Below are 26,098 nucleotides of genomic sequence, written 5' to 3' on the forward strand. Positions count from 1 at the left end.
ATGTGCTCATGGGGTAAGGAATGAATTGTGGTCATTGTGTTAGTCTTCTTGGATACTGGGTCAACAAACAAAGGTCAATAAACAAGTTGTAGGCGATATCTTTTTTGGACTAACAATCCTAGCTTCTAAGATTTATCTTCTTTTAATCAAACTAGTAAAGACACAATGTAATTACACTGGGTGTTTATAGGGTACACTGACTTTATTATATTTGAATACAGGAGTATACATATTGGCTCCTGCCCAGTTCACTCCTGCCGACCAGGTCCCAACATGATATTCAGGAGCAGGTTACCAGGTAGTGCCATTGAATGTTATGTCTGGCTTAAAGCCAGATGTTTTATGTATTGAGGGGGCCTTTTACAAGGCACGCTAGTGTTTTTAGCACATGCTAAGGATTTGCGAGCGCTAAACACTAGAAATGCCCATAGGAATGTATTTTCAAATGAATAGACCAATGTAGTATATATATATGTGTGGGGACTAAAGTGTAGATATAGTATACGTATAGTGTCCCAAACTTCATTCTTCAGCAATCAATTTTTTCCATAAATAATATCAAAATAAATAATTTTTATGGGCTTCTCTAGCATTTAGCGCATGCTTATTTTTAGTGCAGGCTAAAAATGCTAGCGTGCCTTTGTGAAAGGACCCCTTATTTATTAGGATTTATTTACCACCTTTTTCAGTGAATTCACTGAAGATGGTATACAGCAAGAATAAGTCAAACATAAGCAATAGACTGTTACAGTAGTAACAATATTCAATACAAGTATGGCATAGTATGGTACTTACAATGTCAAACGATACACAGTAAAACATAAACAGCATAGGGTGTAAGCAACGATGGAACATATAGACAGATAAGATAGAGCAACAGGGGTTAGAAAATAGGGGGACTAATGTAAAGAAAGTTGCACGTGAAGTCAGAAAGGTGCTTGAGTATTATCTCAGCTAGGGTAGGCGTGAATAAATATTGTCCTGTTACAGTATGTGCAGCCAGTGTCTCTCCTTGTGTCTGTGTGACTAGCAAGATAGTTATCTGCTGATATTTCTAGTGCCAGGATAGCTGCCAAGGCAAGTAGGTCCACATTAGTCATTTGTAGCTATGTGCCCCATGGTATGAACTCAAAAACCAACCAAACAAACCTCAGGGTCCTTTTACTAAGCTGCAGTAAAAATTAGCCTTAGTGTGTTACGCTGGTCATTCGCACGGGCTAAGGCCATTTTTACCATGGCCTTAAAAACCTCAATTTCATTTTTTTTCATTAATGGCCATACACTAATGTTACACTACACAAAACGTAATTTACATCATAAAGTGCCTTTGCAATAGAGTAGGAGCAGCAGACCTGTGAAGATTCGTTTAACAGAACACAAATCAAAAATATTTACTCATGTTGAAGATGAACCACTGGCAAAACATTGGCTATTGTCGGGCCATTCATTAACTGATTTGCGATGGAGAATTATTGATTCAGTAGTCAGTGGGTGGGAAGGTGGCAACCATGAACAGATTCTCAATTATAAGGAAGAGAACTGGATTTTTAAATTAAATTTGGTTGAGTGGGCTCAACAAAGAAATTGAATGGCTGTCTTTAATCTAAAAAGATCCTGTTATTGGTTGGTGTATGCCATGTGACCACAGCAGTTATAACAAGCTTATTTAAATGCCACGGCCATGTTGATGTAAGGGGTGAACTAAGTACTCAGTCTGGAGACTTAAAGGTACACGACTATCATGATGATTGATATATATTTCTTTGAATAGTTTGAAATTCTTCATTGGCTCTTTTTATTGCAGAGCCTTGCCTTGAAAAAGCTGAAGCGAAGCACCTGTCGGTGTTTAGCCCCACACAAATCATGTTTGGATTTTAACTCCCCTGAAACCACTTTCTAAGAATTTTTGAAGTGTTATTTAAATATTTTCTTTAAAAAAATGGACTGATGATGAGAAAGGTGGAAATTACTACTGCACCACTGTATAGTAGCGGAGTACTACCTCTGATGGTCCGAAGATACCTTTCTATGTGAATGTTGTTTTGATTTATTATAGCAGCAATTTACCTTTAGTGTGAGCTTTAAGTATAATTAATTGCTGTGTAAAAGACTATATACTAAATTGTGGGCATGTTTGGCAACTCATAATAATAATAATAATAATAATAATAATAATAATACTCATACATTAACGTTGCCATTAGCACTTGGCCATTTAAAAAATTACTGTGGGAGCACTTATTTTGTAGGCAGTAAGGGCTCCTGTGTTATCCATGCACTCACCAGTTACTGTGCGGTAATGCAGTGCACAAACTGGTTAGTGCAGGAATTCCCACTTTCTGCCCCTTTCAAACCTCCTCAAAAAATGCAAGAAAATATTACTGCAGTTAGAGCATACACATGGCAAAGCTAATGTAGAAAACATAACATAGTAACATAGTAAGTGACGGCAGATAAAGACCTGTACGGTTCATCCAGTCTACCCAACAAGATAAACTAATTTTACTTGATATGTGATACTTTAAATATATACCCGAGTTTCATTTGTCCTTGCCATTCTCAGGGCACAGACTGTAGAAGTCTGCCCAGCACTCTTCTTGTACTAAAAGTTCTGAAGCTAACGTTGAAGTTCCTTAAAATTTACACTCAAGCCCATCTCAATCTATTCAGTCACGATCAGGGCGTAGACCGTGGAAATCTGCCCAGCACCGGTTTTGCTTCCCAATTACCAGCATCAGTACCCAAAACTCCACTAAGATAGCTTTAGTGAGTCCCACATTAGGCCATTTTTGTGTGTGTAAATCCAGTCATATTCTGGATTTGTGTGCGCAATTTAATCAGTTAACCAGCCAATCAGTGCCGATAATTGTATGTTAAGCAATTATTGACACTACCTGGCTTTAATTAGAATTTACACACACAACTGTGTAAGCATATTCTGTAACGTAATGCGTGTAAATTCCAAGTCACATAGTTGGAAAAGAGGTGAGGCCGTGGGCATGACATGGGTAGGTCATGGGCATTTCTCAAATCTATGTGTCTTGTTATAGAATACACCCGAGCAATACCTAATTTAGGCGTCTATGTTTATACCAAGTTTTTAGCTGTCTGTGACTAAATTTAGTCACGTGGATGGGTGCTAGGCATATTCTATAAACCTCATGGAAATTTAGGCATGTTTAAGTGTTGTTTAATTTTTTGCTTGTGAGTGTTTTATTTATTGTTGCATTTGTTAATTAACTTAGGGCCTCTTTTACAAAACTGCGGTAAAAGAGGTCCTGCGGTATTGTCAGCACATGATTTCACTGCGCGCTGAGACCCCCTTTACCATAGCAGGTAAAAGGCTTTTTATAAAAAAGAGAAATGGCCATGTGGTAAGTGACCCCAGATATATTAGCCAACATGGCAGTAGCCCTACCGCCCTTTAGTAAAAGGACGCCTTAGTCTTGTGAGGAATTATCTAATAAAAAATCATATGCGTGGTTCTAAATTAATCACATTTGACTATATTGTAGATCTTCGTTATGTGATAATACATTTATGGGATTATTAGTGATATCACCTTCATGTGAGGGTACAGTTTTTTTATTATGATGATTGTTTTTACTGAAAGGTATGATTGTTTTCTTTTTTTAATATTTGAATTTCTGATACTGCTGTACTGCTCGTCTAAGATTTACTTGTACAAGGATATTTTCTCTGTGGGTTGGAGTTTTCTTCAGGGTGTGTAACATCTCTCTGCTTCCCAGCCAACACTTAGCCTATCAAGAACCTGTGAGTTGTGACAACCTGATCAAACTCCTAAAATTAAGAGAAAATCTAATATTTTGCCATCATCACTTAAGAAACTATTTCTACTTAGCTGACTTTTAAGTGTTCAGTTCTTTAAAGAGGGCCCTAGAGATTAAAAAAAAAAAAAATCACTCTGTGAAAAAGATATCTTTGTGTAGCATAAGGGGAAGTGTTTTATGATATGATTAGGGATTATATTTATTCTCCAATTGTACCAGATCTTCTCTCTGGTGGTGGATCATGTTCTACCTATTCCCAATGATAATCACTTAGATAAGGGGCAGGATTTGGGAAATAAAGTGCTCCAGGTTGAACCGAAAGTAATGTCTTTCAGAAGGCAATATGTTTAGTTCTGCATAATATGAAAAATATTTTCTTTTCATCAAACATCTAACAGTATTTCTTTCTAAATAGAATTTTTCATCTCCCTTAAATATTATTTGTCCATTTGCTGCCTTTTGGTAAGCACATCTTGCCTTGGCCTACTCAACTCACCTGTCCCACAAATATGTTTCCAGATGCAACTAAAGATTCAGTAGGTGATGTCCCCATAGTGATCTGCATGATCCAGCCAACCTAAAAAATTTGAGGGTGACATAGCAAATAAGCACATGCTAGTAAGCAAAAAACACGAAGATGGCAATTGTAGCAGTACAATTCTTGCTTAGTTACATTTGGCTAATTTAAAAAACATATATATTTTTTTAAATAACATAGATTAGAACTGAGTATGCTGTAGGCACAAAATATAAAATGTAAAATACTGAATTCATATCTGCTTGACTTGTTGCCTAGAATGTGCACGTGCAAGCTCAGAGGATTTTGAGTTTCATGAAGTCTCTGAATAATTTTTTTAAAATAGAGTTTTATAAAGCAGTTTTGAGTTTTGAAAATGTCAAGGTTCTGAAAATTACACAGATGCAAATGCAAGCTATTACACTACATTAACTAGAGCAGGAATTCCCAACTTAAGTCCTCAAAGACAAAAAGTAGGACTAATTTTCAGGTTGACCAAGCTGTTCAAATTGCCCTTGTTTTTAGATTAAATAATGTGCAAATACAGTGGGGGAAATAAGTATTTGATCCCTTGCTGATTTTGTAAGTTTGCCCACTGACAAAGACATGAGCAGCCCATAATTGAAGGGTAGGTTATTGGTAACAGTGAGAGATAGCACATCACAAATTAAATCCGGAAAATCACATTGTGGAAAGTATATGAATTTATTTGCATTCTGCAGAGGGAAATAAGTATTTAATCCCTCTGGCAAACAAGACCTAATACTTGGTGGCAAAACCCTTGTTGGCAAGCACAGCGGTCAGACGTCTTCTGTAGTTGATGATGAGGTTTGCACACATGTCAGGAGGAATTTTGGTCCACTCCTCTTTGCAGATCATCTCTAAATCATTAAGAGTTCTGGGCTGTCGCTTGGCAACTCGCATCTTCAGCTCCCTCCATAAGTTTTCAATGGGATTAAGGTCTGGTGACTGGCTAGGCCACTCCATGACCCTAATGTGCTTCTTCCTGAGCCACTCCTTTGTTGCCTTGGCTGTATGTTTTGGGTCATTGTCGTGCTGGAAGACCCAGCCACGACCCATTTTTAAGGCCCTGGCGGAGGGAAGGAGGTTGTCACTCAGAATTGTACGGTACATGGCCCCATCCATTCTCCCATTGATGCGGTGAAGTAGTCCTGTGCCCTTAGCAGAGAAACACCCCCAAAACATAACATTTCCACCTCCATGCTTGACAGTGGGGACGGTGTTCTTTGGGTCATAGGCAGCATTTCTCTTCCTCCAAACACGGCGAGTTGAGTTCATGCCAAAGAGCTCAATTTTTGTCTCATCTGACCACAGCACCTTCTCCCAATCACTCTCGGCATCATCCAGGTGTTCACTGGCAAACTTCAGACGGGCCGTCACATGTGCCTTCCGGAGCAGGGGGACCTTGCGGGCACTGCAGGATTGCAATCCGTTATGTCGTAATGTGTTACCAATGGTTTTCGTGGTGACAGTGGTCCCAGCTGCCTTGAGATCATTGACAAGTTCCCCCCTTGTAGTTGTAGGCTGATTTCTAACCTTCCTCATGATCAAGGATACCCCACGAGGTGAGATTTTGCGTGGAGCCCCAGACCTTTGTCGATTGACAGTCATTTTGTACTTCTTCCATTTTCTTACTATGGCACCAACAGTTGTCTCCTTCTCGCCCAGCGTCTTACTGATGGTTTTGTAGCCCATTCCAGCCTTGTGCAGGTGTATGATCTTGTCCCTGACATCCTTAGACAGCTCCTTGCTCTTGGCCATTTTGTAGAGGTTAGAGTCTGACTGATTCACTGAGTCTGTGGACAGGTGTCTTTCATACAGGTGACCATTGCCGACAGCTGTCTGTCATGCAGGTAACGAGTTGATTTGGAGCATCTACCTGGTCTGTAGGGGCCAGATCTCTTACTGGTTGGTGGGGGATCAAATACATATTTCCCTCTGCAGAATGCAAATAAATTCATATACTTTCCACAATGTGATTTTCCGGATTTAATTTGTGATGTGCTATCTCTCACTGTTACCAATAACCTACCCTTCAATTATGGGCTGCTCATGTCTTTGTCAGTGGGCAAACTTACAAAATCAGCAAGGGATCAAATACTTATTTCCCCCACTGTATATCTGATGAATATTCATTGAATATTGCTTGAAAATCTGACCTGTTGCTGGCCCTTCTGGACCACAATTGAGAATCTCTAAAACAGATACTTGTGGAGTATATAGAATAACCATTACTCTATTGAACAGACGAGAAACCTAATGGTTAGAGCAGCGGGCTAAGAACCAAGGGAGCCTAGTTCAAATCCCATGATCTCGAACAAGTCACTTAGGGGGCTCTTTTACCAAACTGTGGGAAAAAGGGCCCTGCACTGGAGGTAGGGGCTGTTTTTCTCGCACGCCAGGGCCCTTTTTACCACAGCGGGTAAAAAAGCCCCCAGCACACATGGCCATGCAGTAAGAGAACTCTTATTGCATGGCCATGAGACAGGGAGCCCTTACCACCACCCATCGAGGTGGCGATAAGGGCTTCCTCACTAACCCAGCGGTAACCGGGCAGTGAGTGGCGATGCCTGATTACCATTGGGTTACCGCCGTGCAAGTCATTTCCAGGGGTTTTCTTTTTCCACTAGAAATGGCGTGTGCTCGGTGCAGGACTAACGCTGGCGACCATGTTGGGCTGGCAGTAGTCTTGAAAGAGCGAGCAGTAAGTCCACGTTGGGCTTACCGCCGCTCTGTAAAAGAGTCCCTTAGGGGGAGAATTCTCTAAACGGCATCCAAAGTTAGGCACCAGGAAGATCCTCAATAAACCAGTATTTTGCGCTGAGCACCCTTTACTGAATACTAGCTTAGGGGCCCTTTTACTAAGCCACGGTAGGGCTACTGCACGGGTAGCATGTGCCAAATTGACCCTACCGCTGAGGCAGCATGGGTGCCTGGGGGTTATTCCGAAGTTGGCGCACTGTTTCCCATGATAGAAAATAATTTTCTATTTTCTACTGTGAGGGGCATTCCCAGTGGTAACTGGCAGCATGGCCACATTGCTGCATGCTGCCTGATTACCGCACGAGTAGCTCGTGAGCTCTTACCGCCAAGTAAATAGGTGGCAGAAAGAGCTCAGGCAGTAATTACCCACACACTACTTTTAATATTAGTGCATGGCAATTTACTACCCCATTAAAAAAAGGCCTTTTTATCCACCGCAGTACAAAATGGCCCAGCACACACCAATTTCATGTGTCCAAACTAGTGCAGGCCATTTTTTTTTATCGCAACTTAGTAAAAGAGCTCATCCTGACTCTTTTCCCTCCCTGCAGGCTCACCCTCCTCACAGTCTTCCCCACTCTTCTACTTCCCCCAGCTGATCCCTTCTCTCTCACTCCCCAGGATCATCTCCTCAACTGTCTCCCCTCTAGACTTAGTTACTCAACCGTTCTCACCCCTAGCCTCATTCCTTCACTCCTACAGCTCTAGACACACTCACTCACTCATCCACTTCCTCCCCTCTCCCCCGTCCCCAAGACTAACACCCTCTCCCCCTCCTATGGTTTACCCTCTTCCTTGAAGTTCCCCTTTTCAATACCAACAGCTCGGTCTGATCAGTGCCAGCAGGAGGAGGAAGGGATGAAGCTGGCCATCTCCTCCCCCTGGGTCAATTATTATAGTGAGTGGAGAGGTAGAAATCTTGTAGCACTTCTACTACTTTCAAACCCTAATGCCTTCCTTTTTATTCCACCATTTGTGCTATACACTAAAAAGTCAGGTTAAATGAGATGTGATCTGAGCTGGTGTCTTTGTAGCTGAGCTATGGTGATTTTTCTACTCCTCTTATAGGCTGAGTCTGTGTAATTCTCAGCTCATGCTTCTCCCTAGCATGAGCTTCTCCCCACACATGTGCAAGAGACCTTCATATCTATGATTAAGCAGCAGCAGAGGCGTTCTCTACACCTTTCATGATATGTATTGGCACTGCATCCCCACTACCCCATCTCGAGGCAGACCAGTTGCAGCCTGAAATATGCCTTCTCCTTCTGCCCTTCCCATTGACTGTGCGCCAAGGTGACTGGCCGGCTCATCCAATAACAGAGTGGAAAGAGGGAGCAGCTTCCATATATGTCCTCATGCTCTGAGCAGGTGTTGGCATGTGCACTGTTGGTGCAGCAAATGATGTAGTGGAGGGAAGGCAGGGGTTAAGGGCTGCTTACTTAACTCTGTGGAGGAGTAGCCTAGTTGTTAGTGCAGTGGACTTTGATCCTGGGGAACTGAGTTCAATTCCCACTGCAGCTCCTTGTGACTCTGGGCAAGTCACTTAACCCTCCATTGACCCCTGGTACAAAAACAAGTACCTGCATATATGTAAACTGCTTTGAATGTAGTTACAAAAACTTCAGAAAAGCGGTATATCAAGTCCCATTTCCCTTTCCTTCTCAACAGCCACATTTTGTTTTCTCTAGTGGAGACATGCTCTGGATCCCACCTGAAGATTTTGCAACTCCATTTGACGGTTACAATGCACAGTTTGAGAGCAGCTGACTTAGCCCTTTCACATTTGGGGGATGTATGGAAATCCAATGTATTATATCTTTATTGTTAAAAATTATTGTAATGTACAAAGACCATGTATCTGTGCCAGAATTTTTGAACTCTTTGTCATATTTAGTTCTTCTGTGGAGTAATAATGAGGTAAATGCAAATAATAAATTATTATAATGCAATATAGTAAAGACGAGAATTTTTTTTTTTTTTTTTTTTACCTTTTTAATTATCCATTGCATGAATCCAGTGTAGTAGAGCATAGACATCACTGTACTGAAGAAAACCACTATTGGCATGACCTAATAATATAAAACAACAAAAGTTAGTCAAATTCTATTTAATCTAAATGTGGTTAAAAAAACTAACCCCAGACAGCGAACAAACAAGGGATTTAAGCTAAGAAAGTGATAAAGGAACAGGGCTTCCAGTTATAAGAGCCATTTCTATGGTTCAGCGAGCTGTAATGTATGAATACGCCAACCTTTCTGGCCAATAATTTCAGCTCTTTTAACCATCGTTTGACCTCTCACTTGTAGTGTGATGTAGTGCTATTACAATGAAATATATTTAATAATATCCCTTATGTTTAAAGAGTGCACAAATCAGAAACCAGTTGCCTAGCCACAGGTGGGCCGGGGCCCACCCACTATGGACTCAGGCCCACCCAAAATTGTGACACTCTTGCTGTGGCTGGTGAGGATCACCAAACTTTGCCATCTGAAGATTTCATCTCCTTGGGCAGCCCTTGCTCTTCCAAATGTCAGCCAGCAGTACTTGCCTTGAGCTGACGCTGAGACCGGCCCTTCTGCACATGCTCAGTTTTCACCCTTGCAAAAGCACTGAGCAAGCACGGCCTGCCAGCAGCAGCAGCAGATTGAGGTAAGTGCTGCTGGCTGCACGAGGAGGAGGAGGAAATCTTCAGATGGCCTTCAGGCTTTTGGGTGTCTTATATTTGTAGGTACAGCAAGTATTTATCTACTCTTGGAGAGAGCTCTGGAAAAAAATACTAGCATTACAGTGGGATTTGAACCTGTGTTCCTTTGTTTATTGTCCACTGCACTAACCACTAGGTTACTCCTTTGACCTGTTTGCTGCTTTATTCAGAATGGCCATAGTACCTGAAGGCAGCTGACATAGAGTCTGGTTTTCCTCTTTGGTTTCACTTTTAGGGGAGAGTGAGGGGGACAGTAACCACTGGGGCTATAAGGAGAGTTCATATCATAATCCCATTGGTTCCCAAAACTGGTCCTGGAGGCACCCCAGGTTTTTAGGATATCTACAGTAAATATTCACAAGAGAGATTTGCATGCACTGCTTTCACTGCATGCAAATCTCTCGCATGAATATTCATTGTGGATATCCTGAAAACCTGACTGGATGGGGTGCCGCCAGGGCCAGGTTTGGGAACCACTGCCTTAATCCCTCCAGTGGTCAGCTGCTCAATCATAGCATTTTTTTTTGTAACTTGGAAGTGACTGAAACAAGTCTAGATAAAAACATCCTTCTTTTTAGGCATGGGCATTTCTTCTTGTTCAAAAATTGCTGTTGGACATCCTACTTTTGGGCCCTCCCTAGTCTCACCCAAAACACGTCTACAACATGTCCCCTTGCTATTTGGATGAACTGCAGTGTACAATGTCCAAATTCTGACTTTCCAAAATCAGGATTTGGATATTTTTAGCAGAAAGACATTTTTTAATTTATTTATTCATTTTAATCAACTGAATTACAAAGATAAAATATCTTTGAAGTAATATTACAGAGTTCATGATACCCATAAATTTAAGAAGACATTTCAAAAAAGAAAAATATAATAACTCAGAAACTCTAATTAGCCCACATTGTAGGATCCAAGGTGACCTAATATAAACCAAGAGGAGTTGGTAATTAACAAAGTATATCAAATAGACCTATTGTGGCTTCACTTATCTCTTATAGCCCAAATTACTAAGAGGATTGTCCAGGTTGCCTCCTGGCCTTTATAAAGTCAAAAGGTTGCTCAATCTCATAAAAAAATATATTTCTTGTCCTTATATATAACACATTTGCACGGAAAACGCAATTGAAATTTTGCTTGAAGTGATACCACCTCTTGCCTAAATTCAAGAAACTTCTTTCTTCTGGTTTGTGTCCATCTAGATACATCAGGGAAGACAAGGATTTTACCTCCCAGGAAATCAATCTTGGATCTTTGAAAATACAGTTTCAATAAAGCTTCTTTGTCTTGAAGAAAAACAAACTTCACTATCAATGTAGATCTTCTTTTTTCTTCTTCTATAGATTGTTCCAGGAAGGCAGTTAAGTCCAAGCCTTGTGTTTGATCAATAGCTTGACTAGCTGTTCCTAATTCCTGTTCTTGTATCTTTTTCTGCTTGACTGGCAAATAATACATTTTTTGAAGAGGAGGATACATTTGTTCAGAGTATTTAAACTTCTCTCTCAAAAATTTAAAAAAACATCTCTTTCGGTGTCACTAAATCATTCCATGGAAAATTTAAAATTCTCAGGTTTTGAGTCCGTAGAGAGTTTTCCAAATTTTCTATTTTTCTCAGAGTCATCAGTTTTTCACTAACTATTTGCGTTTGGACTTCACTCAGCTTCCTTATCTCTCCATCCAATTCCACTTGTTTAACTGAAATAGTCTCAAACTCCATTTTCATGTTTTTTACTTGCGTTGCATTGTTTAAAGAGACAGAAATAAAGGATAAACAGACCTTATGGAGGCTTTCTAACGAAGTCCAAATAGTCTCCAGCGAAATCTCGGTCGGTCTTACAAGAGGCTGTGTCCCTGCCAAAAGCAACAATGTTTCAGCTTGTGATATTGTAGGTGCTTGCGTCAGGATCGCCCCTGCTGCCAGAGAATGCTGGGAGCCTTCTGTTTCTCCCCGTGCTTCTTTCGTGGTTTGCCTCTCCTTCGGGGATACAGAATTCTCTTTCCCCGGTACTAACATCACGGTCTGCTGTGGGAACGGAGGAGCCAATGGGCCAGCTGGGCTGAGTGAAAAATCACCCTCCAAGCTTGTGCTCTCACCAGCACAAGCAGCAGAAACGCCCGTCGGTGTTGAAGCCATAAATGCTGAGATAGATGTTTGACGGAGAGAAGGAGTATCTGTTTTGGGAGGAAGAGGTCCCCTCGACTTCCCCTTTCTCTTCGGCATAGCTCAAGCAAAAGGTAAACTTATCCACTAGCTTTATAGATATTTTCAAACTCTGTGAGAGCACTAATATCTCAGCGTCCTATCTGGCGGCCATCTTGGATCTAGCAGAAAGACATTTTTAAAGGCATTTTGAGGCATCTATCTGCTTCTAAACAGACACAATTTGATATCCCAAACTGGGAAACCTGTTACAAAATTATCTTTTAATTTTCTTCTAGACCTATGCCTAAACAGAGGGGTAAGCAATGCCTGCTGTACCAGTGGACCACTTCTCATTGCTTAGCCAGGAGATGGGTCAAACTGCTTTGCTACAGGTCGGAGTGGTGGGAGGTGATCCATGCCCTCTGCATGAAGCTGATGTTACACTTAGCATCAACATATGGACACTGCCATAGATGCATGCAGTGAGAAATTTGATTCAGGGAGATTCTCCCTTTCCTTAAGAGGTCAGGAAGATCTTTGTTGAGATGCAGTTTAAAGCCCCACAGATATGTGCAGCTTGAGAGAAATATGATGTTTTGGCATGAGATTAATTGCAGGAGATGTTACAAGCATAGCTACAGTGGCGTACCAAGGGGGGGCAGGGGGGCGGTCGGCCCCGGGTGCACGCTGCTGGGGGGGGGGGGTGCCGCACACCTGTCATCTCCGTGGTTCCCTGCTCTCTCTCTGCCCTGGAACAGGTTACTTCCTGTTCCAGGGCAGAGGGAGCAGGGCCAACGGAGACGACAGATGCGCAGCACCCCCCCCAGCAGCCAAGAAGGCACCCGGGGGGGGGGGGGGTGTTTGTGCGCCGAGGGGGTGAGTTGATGCGCTGGAAGGGGGGGGGGGGGGTTTGATTCGCTAGGGGGGGTGTTGATGCTCCAAGGGGGGAAGTTCATGCGCCAGAAGGGGGAGGGTTGATTCGCCAGGGGGGGGAGTGTTGATGCACTGAGGGGGGGAGTTCATGCGCCGGAAGGGGGGGTGATTCACTGGGGGAGGGAGGTGTCGTGCTGCACCCGTGGGGGGGGGGGGTGCAGCGGCGATCCGCCCCGGGTGTCAGCCGACCTAGGATCGCCACTGCACAGCTAGCTACTCCCAAACTTCAGAGCCTGCTGACCAAGTCTGCATTGCTGATAAAAACCTCCAGTAATTATGATGGAATCAATATGGGATGCACTGGCAGGACTTTCCAAAAGTTCCTTCAGTTGCATCTTTAATTACATTTAAATGATATCTTACAGAGGTTCTGAAGACACCAGAGTAATCATATCCTCCAATTGATAGGATTTGTTCTGTTCCATCTTTTGTGAAGAAACATTCTGCTCAATCTGTAGGCCTGGACTCTGAAGTTTCTTTTGTTAATTTGAATTTGACTCAGTCTTTAGAGGATGAGACTTATGGTGTTAAAGCTGCTATTTTGATAGTTAATTTAGTATTAGATCCAGACCAGGAATGTTTTGCCACCGTGATGTCCTGTTTCTTAACTGTAAAATTAGAGTATTTTCCGATGTAGCTAGGCTGACGCAGAAATGACGCCAGCAGTTACTTAAGTTACGTCCAAGAGTATTGCAGCTGGAAGGTCTATTTTGGCTAAATGTTTCCTGTAAATATGTTATAAAATTGAAATCTGTAAAATATATCTTCTTTCGCTTGACTGTATTTTTACATTATAAATCTGTGGCTTCTCCTTCTGCTTCAACACAAGTGGCTGTAACATCTACTCAATAGTTTAAATAATGCTTGACCTGATACTTCTATCTTTTTTCTTTAATGATAAATGGAAAAGTTTCCTTGAATTGTATCTTTTCATCCCTGCCTGATTGTGGACTTTACGACAGTGATATCAGAGTTGTTTTGAATTTTGTGAATCAATTTGTTTTTGTTTTTTCCCTCTAGTGACAGGTGTTATGGATATTGCTTTGTTCTTTTTCTGTATCAAGAGTTTTCTTGGAAATTTGATTTAAGTAATGATTTAAAAAATTATCTTCATTGTTTTTTTTTTTTTTTTTGGGGGGGGGGGGGCGTTGCCGGGTTCTTGAAGCCTGGATTGGCCACTGTTGGAGACAGGATGCTGGGCTTGATGGACCCTTGGTCTTTTCCCAGTAATGGCGGTGCTTATGTACTTATGTTTATAGGTTCAGCAGCAGAATTTTTCTGATGAATGTATAAGGTAATAGCTAGCCCTTGCTCCATTCCAAACATCTTCCCTTTATTGTACACATTTGAAGAATTAAAACAAGTAAAGTTATATGCAGAACTTTTCACTTTTCCCCCTTGCATATTCTTAAAGGATTACCCCAATCCTTATCTTGGTTGTTCTTTGTGGGAATTCATGGAGAGCTGCAAAAGTTACCTTTGATTTTAGGTTAAAATAAGCATCCTTCTCTTAGCAGCAGCTGTTGTTGGTCTGCAACTTTGAAGTGCCTGCGCTGTGTATTTCCAGAGTTACAGGGGAAGAAAACTGTCCTTCATGTTTCAAATAACAGTAAATATAAACAAGGAAATGTAATTTTCTTTTCTGGAAATAATCTTATATAATGATCACGTAATATTAGGGTAGAAAAAAAATAACAGTGAAACACATCAGTTGAGACTGCCAACTAGTTTCCAGATCCGATTTTAAAAAACATGTCCTTATTCTGTAGAATGAACTTTCCTATAAATTGTGTGTGCTGAGAGTTAGTAAATAGGAGCCAAAGTGGTGCAGCCTGCATACACTAGAAGATGTGTGCTTAGTTTGTTGAAGCACCTTAAAAAGTTTACTGTGCTCAGAATCTATTAAATGCACATTAACCTACAAATTCACATGTGTGCAATCAATTTCCATGCTTTAAAAAGTTATACTACTACTACTTAACATTTCTAGAACGCTACTAGGGTTACGCAGTGCTGTACAATTTAACAAAGAGAGACAGTCCCTGCTCAAAGAGCTTACAATCTAATAGACAAGTGAACGGTCGGTCCGATAGGGGCAGTCAAATTGGGGCAGTCTGGATTCACTGAACGGTAAGGGTTAGGTGCCGAACGCAGCATTGAAGAGGTGGGCTTTAAGCAAAGACTTGAAGACGGGCAGGGAGGGGGCTAAAAATAGAGCTAAAATTTTTTTTTCATTAAAATGAGTGTGTAAAATGAACTGAACAAATGAAAGAAAATTGAGGGAAAAAACTGAGGGGCCCTTTTATTAAATTAGAACTACTGCTGACCCAACGTGGCTGCCAGCGGTAGTTCCAGCTCAAGTGCGTGCCATTTTCTGCAGGCCATAAACATTTTTTCTAGCACCAGCGGTAATCGGGCATCGCCATGTGCTGCCTGTTTACCACCAGGTTACCACTACTACTACTACTATTTAGCATTTCTATAGCGCTACAAGGCGTACACAGCGCTGCACAAACATAGAAGAAAGACAGGCCCTGCTCAAAGAGCTTACAATCTAATAGACAAAAAATAAATAAAGTAAGCAAGCAAATCAAATCAATTAATGTGAACGGGAAGGAAGAGAGGAGGGTAGGTGGAGGCGAGTGGTTACAAGTGGTTACGAGTCAAAAGCAATGTTAAAGAGGTGGGCTTTCAGTCTAGATTTAAAGGTGGCCAAGGATGGAGCAAGACGTAGGGGCTCAGGAAGTTTATTCCAGGCGTAGGGTGCAGCGAGACAGAAGGCGCGAAGTCTGGAGTTGGCAGTAGTGGAGAAGGGAACAGATAAGAAGGATTTATCCATGGAACGGAGTGCACGGGAAGGGGTGTAGGGAAGGACGAGTGTGGAGAGATACTGGGGAGCAGCAGAGTGAGTACATTTATAGGTTAGTAGAAGAAGTTTAAACAGGATGCGAAAACGGATAGGGAGCCAGTGAAGGGTCTTGAGGAGAGGGGTAGTATGAGTAAAGCGACCCTGGGGGAAGACGAGATGGGCAGCAGAGTTTTGAACCGACTGGAGGGGGGAGAGGTGACTAAGTGGGAGGCCAGCAAGAAGCAGATTGCAGTAGTCTAAACGAGAGGTGACAAGGGTGTGGATGAGGGTTTTGGTAGAGTGCTCGGAAAGAAAGGGGCAGATTTTACGGATGTTGTAAAGAAAGAAACGACAGGTCTTGGCAATCTGCTGGATATGAGCAGAGAAGGAGAGAGAAGAGTCAAAGATGACCCCAAGGTCACTATCTCAACGGGTGGCAGTAAGTGATCCCCATCACATGGCCATGCAGTAAGAGTTATCTTGCCGCACGGCCATTTTTGGGGGGCATTTTACCTGCTGCAGTAAAAAGAGCCTTGGCACATGGGAAAAACAGTCCCTGCTGCTACCGCAGGGCCCTTTTTTCCACAGCTTTGTAAAAGGGCCCCTGAATTTCCTGAAAATAAACTGAAAAATTCTTGCCTGTTCGCATCCTTAGTAATTTGTATACTAGAGAACTGCAGTTTGCATTAGGAGATCTTAGTTCTTACCTTGAAAGCAAAGAAGTGATCTGTATATTTCTCACCAAACACAAATTTTGCTCCAACGTCTGAGTACTCCAGAAATGTCTGGGGAAAAGGACAGAAATATAAGCTGAACGATCAAACAACAGCATTTTATTTATTTGTTCAGATTGAATTGATTGCCCAACAAACAGGTTTTTTGGATATCCCTAATGAATATGCATAAAAAAAGGAAAAGATGAAGGTGTCTAATAAACTAGGCCCCTGTTTACAAAGCTGCGCTAGCGGCTGGTGGTGCGGTACTGCCGATACAGCCCATTTACTTTAAATGGGCTGTGTCGGCAATGACATGCGGCTTTGTAAGCAGGAGGGTTATCAATAGAAATCAAACAAAATAAAACATGGAAAAGAAAATAAGATGATACCTTTTTTATTGGACATAACTTAATACATTTCTTGATTAGCTTTCGAAGGTTGCCCTTCTTCGCCAGATCGGAAATAAGCAAATGTGCTAGCTGACAGTGTATATAAGTGAAAACATTCAAGCATTACTATGACAGTCTGACAGGGTGGGAGGATGGGGTTCCTAGCCCATTATAAACCATAAAGCTGTATTTCTCTGTTGATCACCCCACCCCTCACCTATCCACACCCATCCTGTTAGAATATCAATGATATGCTTTGATGTCCCCATGCATACCTCCGACCCACCCCCATCCTCCCACCCTGTCAGACTGTCATAGTAATGCTTGAATGTTTTCACTTATATACACTGTCAGCTAGCACATTTGCTTATTTCCGATCTGACGAAGAAGGGCAACCTTCGAAAGCTAATCAAGAAATGTATTAAGTTATGTCCAATAAAAAAGGTATCATCTTATTTTCTTTTCCATGTTTTATTTTGTTTGATTTATATTGATAACCTTAAGAGTGGACTAACACGGCTACCACACTCCTCTACTTAAGCAGGAGGGTAAATCCTAGTGGTTAGAGCATAGGTCTTGCAATCCAGAGGTGGCCAGTTTAAATCTCACTGCTGCTTCTTGTGATCTTGGGCAAGTCACTTAACCCTCCATTGCCTCAGGTACAAACTTAGATTGTGAGCCCTCCTGGGACAGAGAAATAACCAGTGTACTTGAATGTAACTTACCTTGAGCTACTACTGAAAAAGGTGTGAGCAAATTCAAAAAATAAATAAAAACAAATAGCTATAAAAAATGAAAATAAATGTAAATAAATAAAGTGTACTCAGAACCAGTGCTAACCGAAAATTGGGTACCACAACATTTTAATTTAAGAAAGGAAAAGTAGACATTATTCAAGTTCGTCTTTTTTATCATTCCTTCTTAAATTTATTCAAAGCAGCTGGATACCCATAAATAATAGAATTCTGTGACAATGTTCCTGATTATACCAGTTCGCTATAATCTGCTGCATTTCCCAAAGTGTCACTTCAGTAAGAAACAGCTCTGAAATGGTTGGGAGTGATAAAAAATGATACATTTTGTTTCACTTTTCAGTTTGTATTATTTCTCTTTGGGTTTCCACATGCCTTGTTAATTGTTTGTGTGCTTAAACTCTGTCTACACTCTGCACAATGTAGGGATAATCCCTGCTGATGGACTAGATGGCTCAGAGGAATACACTCATGGTTACAGAACATTTCACCTCCAGGCTACCAGGTTTACATTGCAGCTCAGGTTGCTTCTATGGAGTGAGATAGAAATGCCAGTTCAGTCCCAGGGCCTGCAGCAGAAGTGATCACAGTACAACTCTTGTCAGATTCCTTAAAGTTTCTGAATTCAGCTGCACACCATTTCCACTACACTTGGCCGGCTATTGATTACTGCAAAAAGATAGGACTGACTTTTATGTGGTTAACCTGGCTAGTTAAATTCTGAATATTGGCACTTAACCAACCAAGTGCTGACTCTGCCCCCCTGGAATGCCCTAAAATAGCTGGTTTTCATTTTGGCACTAGTTGGTTTTTTTCAGTCACACTCCATATCATTGATCCATCGAACACTAACCAGCCCACTCGCAGATAGTAACACCATACCCTAACATAGGAAGAACACTAGCATGTGGAAAACCACAACAGAAGGGAAAGAAAAGTCCATTCAAACCCACACTAATAAAGAAATGACAATTAACAAAAATCCACACAATTCCAAACATAGTAGACCCATACCAAAAAATTAAAGTGGGCTACACCAATGCCAGATCTGTAGTAAACAAAACAACAATACTAACAGACTGGATCATGTCTGAAAACCTCAACCTACTTTTTATCACTGAAACCTGGATCCAGGATCAAAAGGACCCAATAATCGTAGACCTGTGCCCTCCAGGATACAAAATCAAACACTGGACCAGAAAGGAAAAGAGAGGTGGAGGTATAGCACTAATCTATTGATCCCACTTCATCACCGAAACCACTGCTGAGTCCATAACACTGCACCTTATAATTGCCTCAATCAGAATCCACAACAAAACCCTACGTGATCACCTGAACTGTATCTTATTTTACAGACCAGCAAGCAATTGAAATGAAGGCCAGACAAACTTCATGGACTTCATCTCAAACACCTGTGTAGCCAATTCCAACATACTAGTACTAGGAGACATTAACCTTCACCTAGAAGACCCAAAGTCCGCTAACTCATGAGAATGCAGAGAATTCCTCCACCTATGGGACCTGAAATGGCCACGTATGCAAACAACCCACATTAAAGGGCACACACTAGACCTCATCTCACATAAACTGTCAACAGACCAAAAGCTACTAATAACAGACATCAAATGGACAAGAACACCATGGACTGATCACTATAAACTTAACCTATCCCTAAAATGGCGGAAGAAGGGTTCACACCATATACAAGAACACACAACTTACACCACAAGAGGACACGTAGACTTGAAAACATTCTGGCAACAGATATACAAGAACGAATGGACAGCACAAACGGACTCCGTATACTACCTCATAGAATGGGATAAAAGATGTAGAAGCATTCTAGATGAAATAGCATCCTTGTGTACAAAAACCTCACGTAGGCATAACACGATGCCATGGTTCAATGATGAATTGAAAAAGCTAAAAACACAATCCAGGAAATCCGAACGAGCATGGAATAAAACAAAAAATGAACACACACTCATCACATGGAAGCAAACACAAAGAAAATATAAATATGCAATAAGACAGATCAAAAGGTCATACTACAAAACTAAAATTGGGACCGATTACAAAGACATGAAGAAACTATACCAACTCGTGAACAAACTACTAGACACCACCTTGGTCACCTCAACTATGTCAGACATCCCACCAGCAGACAAACTTGCTAAATACTTCAGTGAAAAAATTGCAAACCTACGCAACACGCTACCCCACAACACCACTGATATTGAAAACTTCCTCACTGGCTTGGACCCAACCCCTGGAGAATACCTGGCTGACCGAATCTGGACAAACTTCAAACTCCTCACCATCAAAACAGTTAACCAGGCGATTAGTAGGTTCTCCAACACTCACTGTAAATTGGATACCTGTCCCAGCTACCTAATAAAATCCACCCCTGACCGCTTCATAGCTGACCTCACATCCTACCTAAATTACATGCTTCAACAAGGCCTCTTCCCCAAGGAAAATGGCAATATCCTACTCACCCCAATACCAAAAGACACCAATAAAAAAACAAATGAAATCACCAACTATCGCCCAGTAGCATCAATCCCATTGGCAGTCAAACTGATGGAAAGCATGGTCACTAAACAACTTACTGATTACATAAGCAAATTCTCAATACTACATGAATCATAATCAGGATTCACCCCCTCCACGGCACTGAAACAGTACTAATAACTCCCCTAGCCAAAATCAAGATGGAAATAGCAACAGGCAAAAGCATACTCCTCCTCCAATTTGACATGTCTAGCGCATTTGACATGGTAAACCATAACATACTACTAAAACTACTAGACTACTTTGGGATTAACGGGAGCATACTAAGATGGATCAAGGATTTCCTGACCAACAGAACATATCAAGTGAAGTCAAATTCAAACATATCACCACAGTGGATAGCAGACTATGGAGTACCTCAAGGTTCACCACTATCACCGATCTTCGTCAAACTAATGATGACCCCACTAGCCAAGTCCTTATCCAACCAAGGCCTCAACCCTTTCATCTATGCAGACGATGTCACTATATACATTCCTTACAAAGGAAAATTGACAGAAATCACCAACAAAATCAAGCTCAGCTTGAACATCATGGATTCATGGGCAAATGCATTCCAACTAAAACTCAACACAGAAAAACCACACTGTCTCATCCTTTCATCTCAATACAATGCGGAAAACCCCATAAGCTTAAGCACACCAGATTATACCCTCCCCATTTCAGACAACCTGAAAATCCTTGGAGTCACACTGGATCGTAACCTCACACTGGAGAGCCAAGTGAAATCCACAACTAAGAAAATGTTCCACTCAATGTGGAAACTCAAACGTGAGAAACCATTCTTCCCGAGGGAAGTATTCTGCAACTTGATACAATCAATGGTGCTAAGCCACGTAGATTACTGCAACAGAATTTATGTGGGATGCAAAGAACAAATCTTAAAGAAACTTCAGAAAGCCCAAAACACGGCAGCCAGGCTCATATTTGGAAAAACGAGATTTGAAAGCGCAAAACCCCTACGTGAAAAATTGCACTGGCTACCAATCAAAGAACGCATTACTTTCAAAATCTGTACCATGGTTCACAAAATTAGCAAGTGATAAAAGTTAGTAATATGGGTCTTCTGTGGTTATGGCTAAAGTCAATAATGAATCAGACAGTAAGGGGGGAAGTTATCAACACAAGCTATCATTAAGACATGGTCTTGTTGCTTAAAATGAGACTTGTGCTAAAATAGCATGAGTATCAATCACAGCTATTGTGAAGAGATGTTATTTTACTGTTAATCCCAGTTATTAGTAACTTGGTCTCATTGCATAAAATGGGACCTGTGCTAAAATAGAATTAGTTAGTAGTAAAATAACTCATCAAAATAGTATCCCATCTTGATAATTATGCCCCTAAATCTGTTTGGTTTCCTTTGCCCTTTTCCACTGCTAATATATTTAAATAGAGAAAGTGCATAGTGTTTCTAAACCTAAATACCTACTATTTCCATGATCTTCATATGCAAGATTCAGTACAAATATTACTCTATGAGAAATCTTAGTTTGATAGCTTACCTGCACCTGGTTGCCTAGCCAGTCAAATGCATCATATCCTGGCTTTGTTCTCAGAATAATAAGTCCCAATATAAATTGTATTCCTATTCCCCAAAACACTGGCCTCCATTTAACCTATATAAACAAAGAAAACAAGAAAATCAATTAATAAGAATAGTTTATTGATGAAAATTAGTTTCATAAAAGAGTAAGATGTTTATGCTTGCATGTATGCACAGTAAAAAATGCAAAGCATTAGCTCTAAGGGCCCCTTTTACCAAGCTACTGCAAAAGGGGGCAGCGCTGGCGTGGGCATGTGTTTTATATGCGCAACAAGGCCCCTTTTTACCACAGCTGGTAAAAGGGAAGTCTCGCTTTCTGACAGGAAATGGCCAGGCGACAAGTAAAGCACTTGCTCTGCGGCCATTTCGGGGGGGGGGGGGGGGGGAGGAGCCCTTACTTCCACCCATTGAGGTGGCGGTAAGGGCTCCCACGTTAACCCAGCAGTAACCGGGCAGGATCTTAAATGGTAATTTTTTAAAAATTGCCTACGTGTGAAGGGCAAAAAAGAGCATATTAACAGTCTATTTTATAAAGACAAATCAGTGCCTAGGAGAAATCCTGTAAAAATAGCACCAAGATTGAGGTTGCTGACATTTATACCTGCTCAGGAACAGGTCTAAATGCTAATATGTAAAGTATGCATGTAAATTGTGACTCCATTCACACTCTGCCCAAACTGGTCTTCTGAGTATGCCTACTCTAAAGGCCTTAATGCATGAGGTAATTTTATAAGAGGCCTTTTACAAGTGTAAATCAGTGTTTTATGTGTGAAAAAATGTTTATACTATCACCTCTTTGAAGTACAAGTGACAAAGATGGCCTATAATATCCTATAATGGAGATGTCCACCACAGTTGACTGGATCTGTATATAAAAGATCCTTATATATTAATTGGGATTTGCTTTTTATTCTTTGTAGTATTGCAACCTGTGGAAGAATTATCCGTGCATTGCTTTATTTAGGTTGGACAGACCAAATTTGGGTCATTAACCACCAGGTTTTGTGTAGGATGCCCAAAGTTGAGCATGCAAATTTGGATGTGGTTCACAGATCCAGACTTGAATTAATTAACTAATTAGATACTAACAATCAATAATTGGTGTTAACAACAGGGGCGTAGCTACGAGGCCCACCCAGTTTGGGCTTAGGCCCCTCCAGAGAAGACTCCCAACACCTCCGTCACTGATGTGTCTCCTCACACCCTCTCCCACCCCCACCGTAGCGCTTTCCTTTAACGCTATCGGCACTGCCTCCTCACCTCACAGTCTCCATTTTCCACCCCCGCGGCAGCGTTTGAAATTTGCTATCGTCGGCGCGCTGCCTGACACAGCTGACAGACACAGTGTGGCGTCCTACTCCGGGACCTTCCCTCTGCCACGTGCGTTCCACCCTGCGTAAACAGGAAGTTGAATTAGCGCGGCAGAGGGAAGGCCCTGGAGCAGGACGTTGTGCCGTGTCTCTCAGCTGTGTCAGGCAGCGCCGACGATAGCAAATTGCAAGCGCTGCAGCGGGGGTAGGACACGGAGACTGTGAGGTGAGGAGGCACTGGACTTGCAAGGGGGAGGTTGCAGAGAAGGGGAGACGGAGAGGTGCTGGATTTGCAGGGGGGAAGGGGAGAGGAGCTGCATATGCGGGCAGGCGGGGGTTTGGAGTTAAAGGGAAGGTGAGGTGCTGGACATGTAGAAGGGGAGCTGGGATAGGTGCTGGATATGCAGGGGATTGGGGATGGCTGAAGGGAAAGGAGAGAGATGTGGACCATGTGGGGAGTAAGGTAGAGGTCCAACACGGAGTGGGGTAGGGACCATCCAATCTGCTGGCCCACCCAAAAATTGCTTTCTGGCTACGCCACTGGTTAACAAGCACTTAATTGACAGTAATTAGGCATGGATTTGCTCTATGTCCTATTCTATAATATGAGCGCCTAAATTTCATAATGCATAACTCCAAAGGGGGTGTGGTCATGGGAGGATGCAGAGACAGTTTTTCCATTAGATTGTAGAAATTAAGGGTGTCATAAAACTACCTAGTCGTTAAAGGTTCATTTATGACACCATGGAACACTTTTCAAATGTAGCTGCTACTATTATTTATTTACCACCTTTTTGAAGGAATTCACTCAAGGCAGTATACAGTAAGAAAATCAAACATGAGTAATAGACAATTACAGCAGTAAAAATAATTCAAATAACAATACAAAGTATGGCTTGGAGGGGCATAATTGAACAGCGCTGGCCAAATAGCTGGCTGGCCATCTTCGGGGCCGGCGCCACAAGGGGGCGGAGCCAACCGTATTTTCGAAATACGGTTGGAGCCGGCTAAATCGATCGCCGGGTGTAGAGGAGATGGCCGGCTTCATTTTTCAGCCATAATGGAAACCGGGCCCGGCCATCTCAAACCCGGCAAAATGCAAGGCATTTGGTATGGGAGGAGCCAGCATTTGTAGTGCACTGGCCCCCCCCCCACATGCCAGGACACTAACCGGGCACCCTAGGGGGCACTTCTAAAAATTAAAAAAAAAAAAAATAACAATAGCTCCCAGGTACATAGCTCCCTTACCTTGTTTGCTGAGCCCCCCCAAATCCCCCCCAAAACCCACTACCTACAACTTTACAACACTACCATAGCCCTTATGGGTGAAGGGGAGCACCTACATGTGGGTACAGTGGGTTTTGGGGGGGGGGGGGTTGGATGGCTCCATTTACCACCATAAGGGTAACAGGTAGGGGGGGATGGGCCTGGGTCCACCTGCCTGAAGTGCACAGCACCCACTAAAAACTGCTCCAGGGACTTGCATACTGCTATCAGGGAGCTGGGTATGACATTTCAGGCTGGCATAGAGGCTGGCAAAAACGTTTTGGTTTTTTTTGGGTGGGAGGGGGTTGGTGACCACTGGGGGAGTAAGGAGAGGTGATCCCCGATTCCCTCCGGTGGTCATTTGGTCAGTTGGGGCTGCTTTGTGAAGCTTGGTAGTGAAAAAAAAAGGGACCAAGTAAAGCTGGCGAAATGCTCGTCAAGCCTAGCTTTTTTTCCCATTATCGAGCGAAGCCGGCCATCTTGTGAGCACGCCCCTGTTCCGCCCCCATCCTGCCTTCACTACCCTACCGACACGCCCCCTTGAAGTTTCGCTGGGTCCGCGACGGAAAGCAGTTGGCGCCGGCCAAAATCGGCTTTCGATTATACCGATTTGGCCGGGTTCAGGAGATGGCCAGCCTTCTACTGATTTGTGTCAGAAGACAGCCGGAGATCTCTTTCGAAAATGAGCTGGATAGTAACATAGTAGATGATGGCAGATAAAGACATGTAATGTCCATCCAGTCTGCCCAACAAGATAAACATAGTATAAGGTACGATGTGATACTACATATGTATACTTGATTTGTCGTTGCCATTTAAGTCTGCCTGGAACTGGCCTTGTTCTCAAGCTACTGAAGCTGAATCTGTCCAGCCCTGATCAGGGCACACACCGTATAAGTCTGTCCGGCACTGGTTTTGTTTCCCAATTATTGGTGTTTTGTCATCTAATCATTGTTAGACTTGTTTGGTTCCATGCTTTCTATACAGGGTTCTTTTCTGTTTATCCCACACATTTTTTAATTCCATTACTGTTTTCATCTCCACCATCTATACTAATTAATTTAAAATAATATAACATAGTATGTGACTGCAGATAAAGACCTAAACGGTCCATCCAGTATGCCCAACAGTCATACTCATTATCAATTCATGATTAAACCAACAATGAAAGTAATGTAAAATACTTGATCACTGTCTCTCTTTGGCATTTCTGGGGCATAGACCATAGAAGTCTGCCTGGCACCGTCCTCAGATTCCAATACTAATTTAAAATGTACATGACTTTTAGTCGGAAAGGCATTATATAGCATTGCATGCATGATATATCAAAAACAATCATCATATAGAAACAATATGCAAATATACATGCAAATAATATATGCAGGCAAGGTGTGGCATGCCATGTACTGGTATTAATAAAGTCTAAGCAGTTAACAATTCACACAGACAGCTATAAACAATCATACATACAAACATAAACAATGTTTTCCACTTTGGCTTGTAGAGGCTGTATCTATATGGAAGTATATGTAATACAGTGTTTCCGAAGTCCAGTCCTGGAGCACCCCCCACCAGTCAGGCCCCCAGGATATCCACAATCAACACGCATGAACTTGATCCGCACAAACTGGTCCATTATATGCAAATCTCTTTCATTCACATCCATTGCGGGTATCCTGAAAACCTGACCCGCAAGGGGCACTCCAGGATGGGACTTGGGAAACACTAATGTAATAGACATCATGCTCTACCTATGAATATTATTATGTCTGTGGGGACATTTAATGTATATTTCATGCTTCTTATCTGCATGTACTGTGTA

General features: G+C 42.0%; 1 protein-coding gene across 2 annotated transcripts in view; it reads right to left on the bottom strand.

The window, feature by feature from the left end:
• Positions 1–26,098, bottom strand: part of SLC28A3 (solute carrier family 28 member 3) — a 141,658-nt gene that overhangs the window by 43,810 nt on the left and 71,750 nt on the right. For both annotated transcript variants that reach the window (XM_030193667.1, XM_030193668.1), the window contains 4 exons: positions 21,660–21,773; positions 16,431–16,508; positions 9,081–9,161; positions 4,288–4,368 (listed from right to left, as the gene is read on the bottom strand). In XM_030193667.1, coding sequence (XP_030049527.1) covers positions 4,288–4,368; positions 9,081–9,161; positions 16,431–16,508; positions 21,660–21,773 — 354 coding nt within the window. The remainder of the gene's footprint in view (positions 1–4,287; positions 4,369–9,080; positions 9,162–16,430; positions 16,509–21,659; positions 21,774–26,098) is intronic.

The sequence above is a fragment of the Microcaecilia unicolor genome, chromosome 2, assembly GCF_901765095.1.
Source record: "Microcaecilia unicolor chromosome 2, aMicUni1.1, whole genome shotgun sequence".
In the NCBI taxonomy this organism is placed as follows: domain Eukaryota; kingdom Metazoa; phylum Chordata; class Amphibia; order Gymnophiona; family Siphonopidae; genus Microcaecilia; species Microcaecilia unicolor.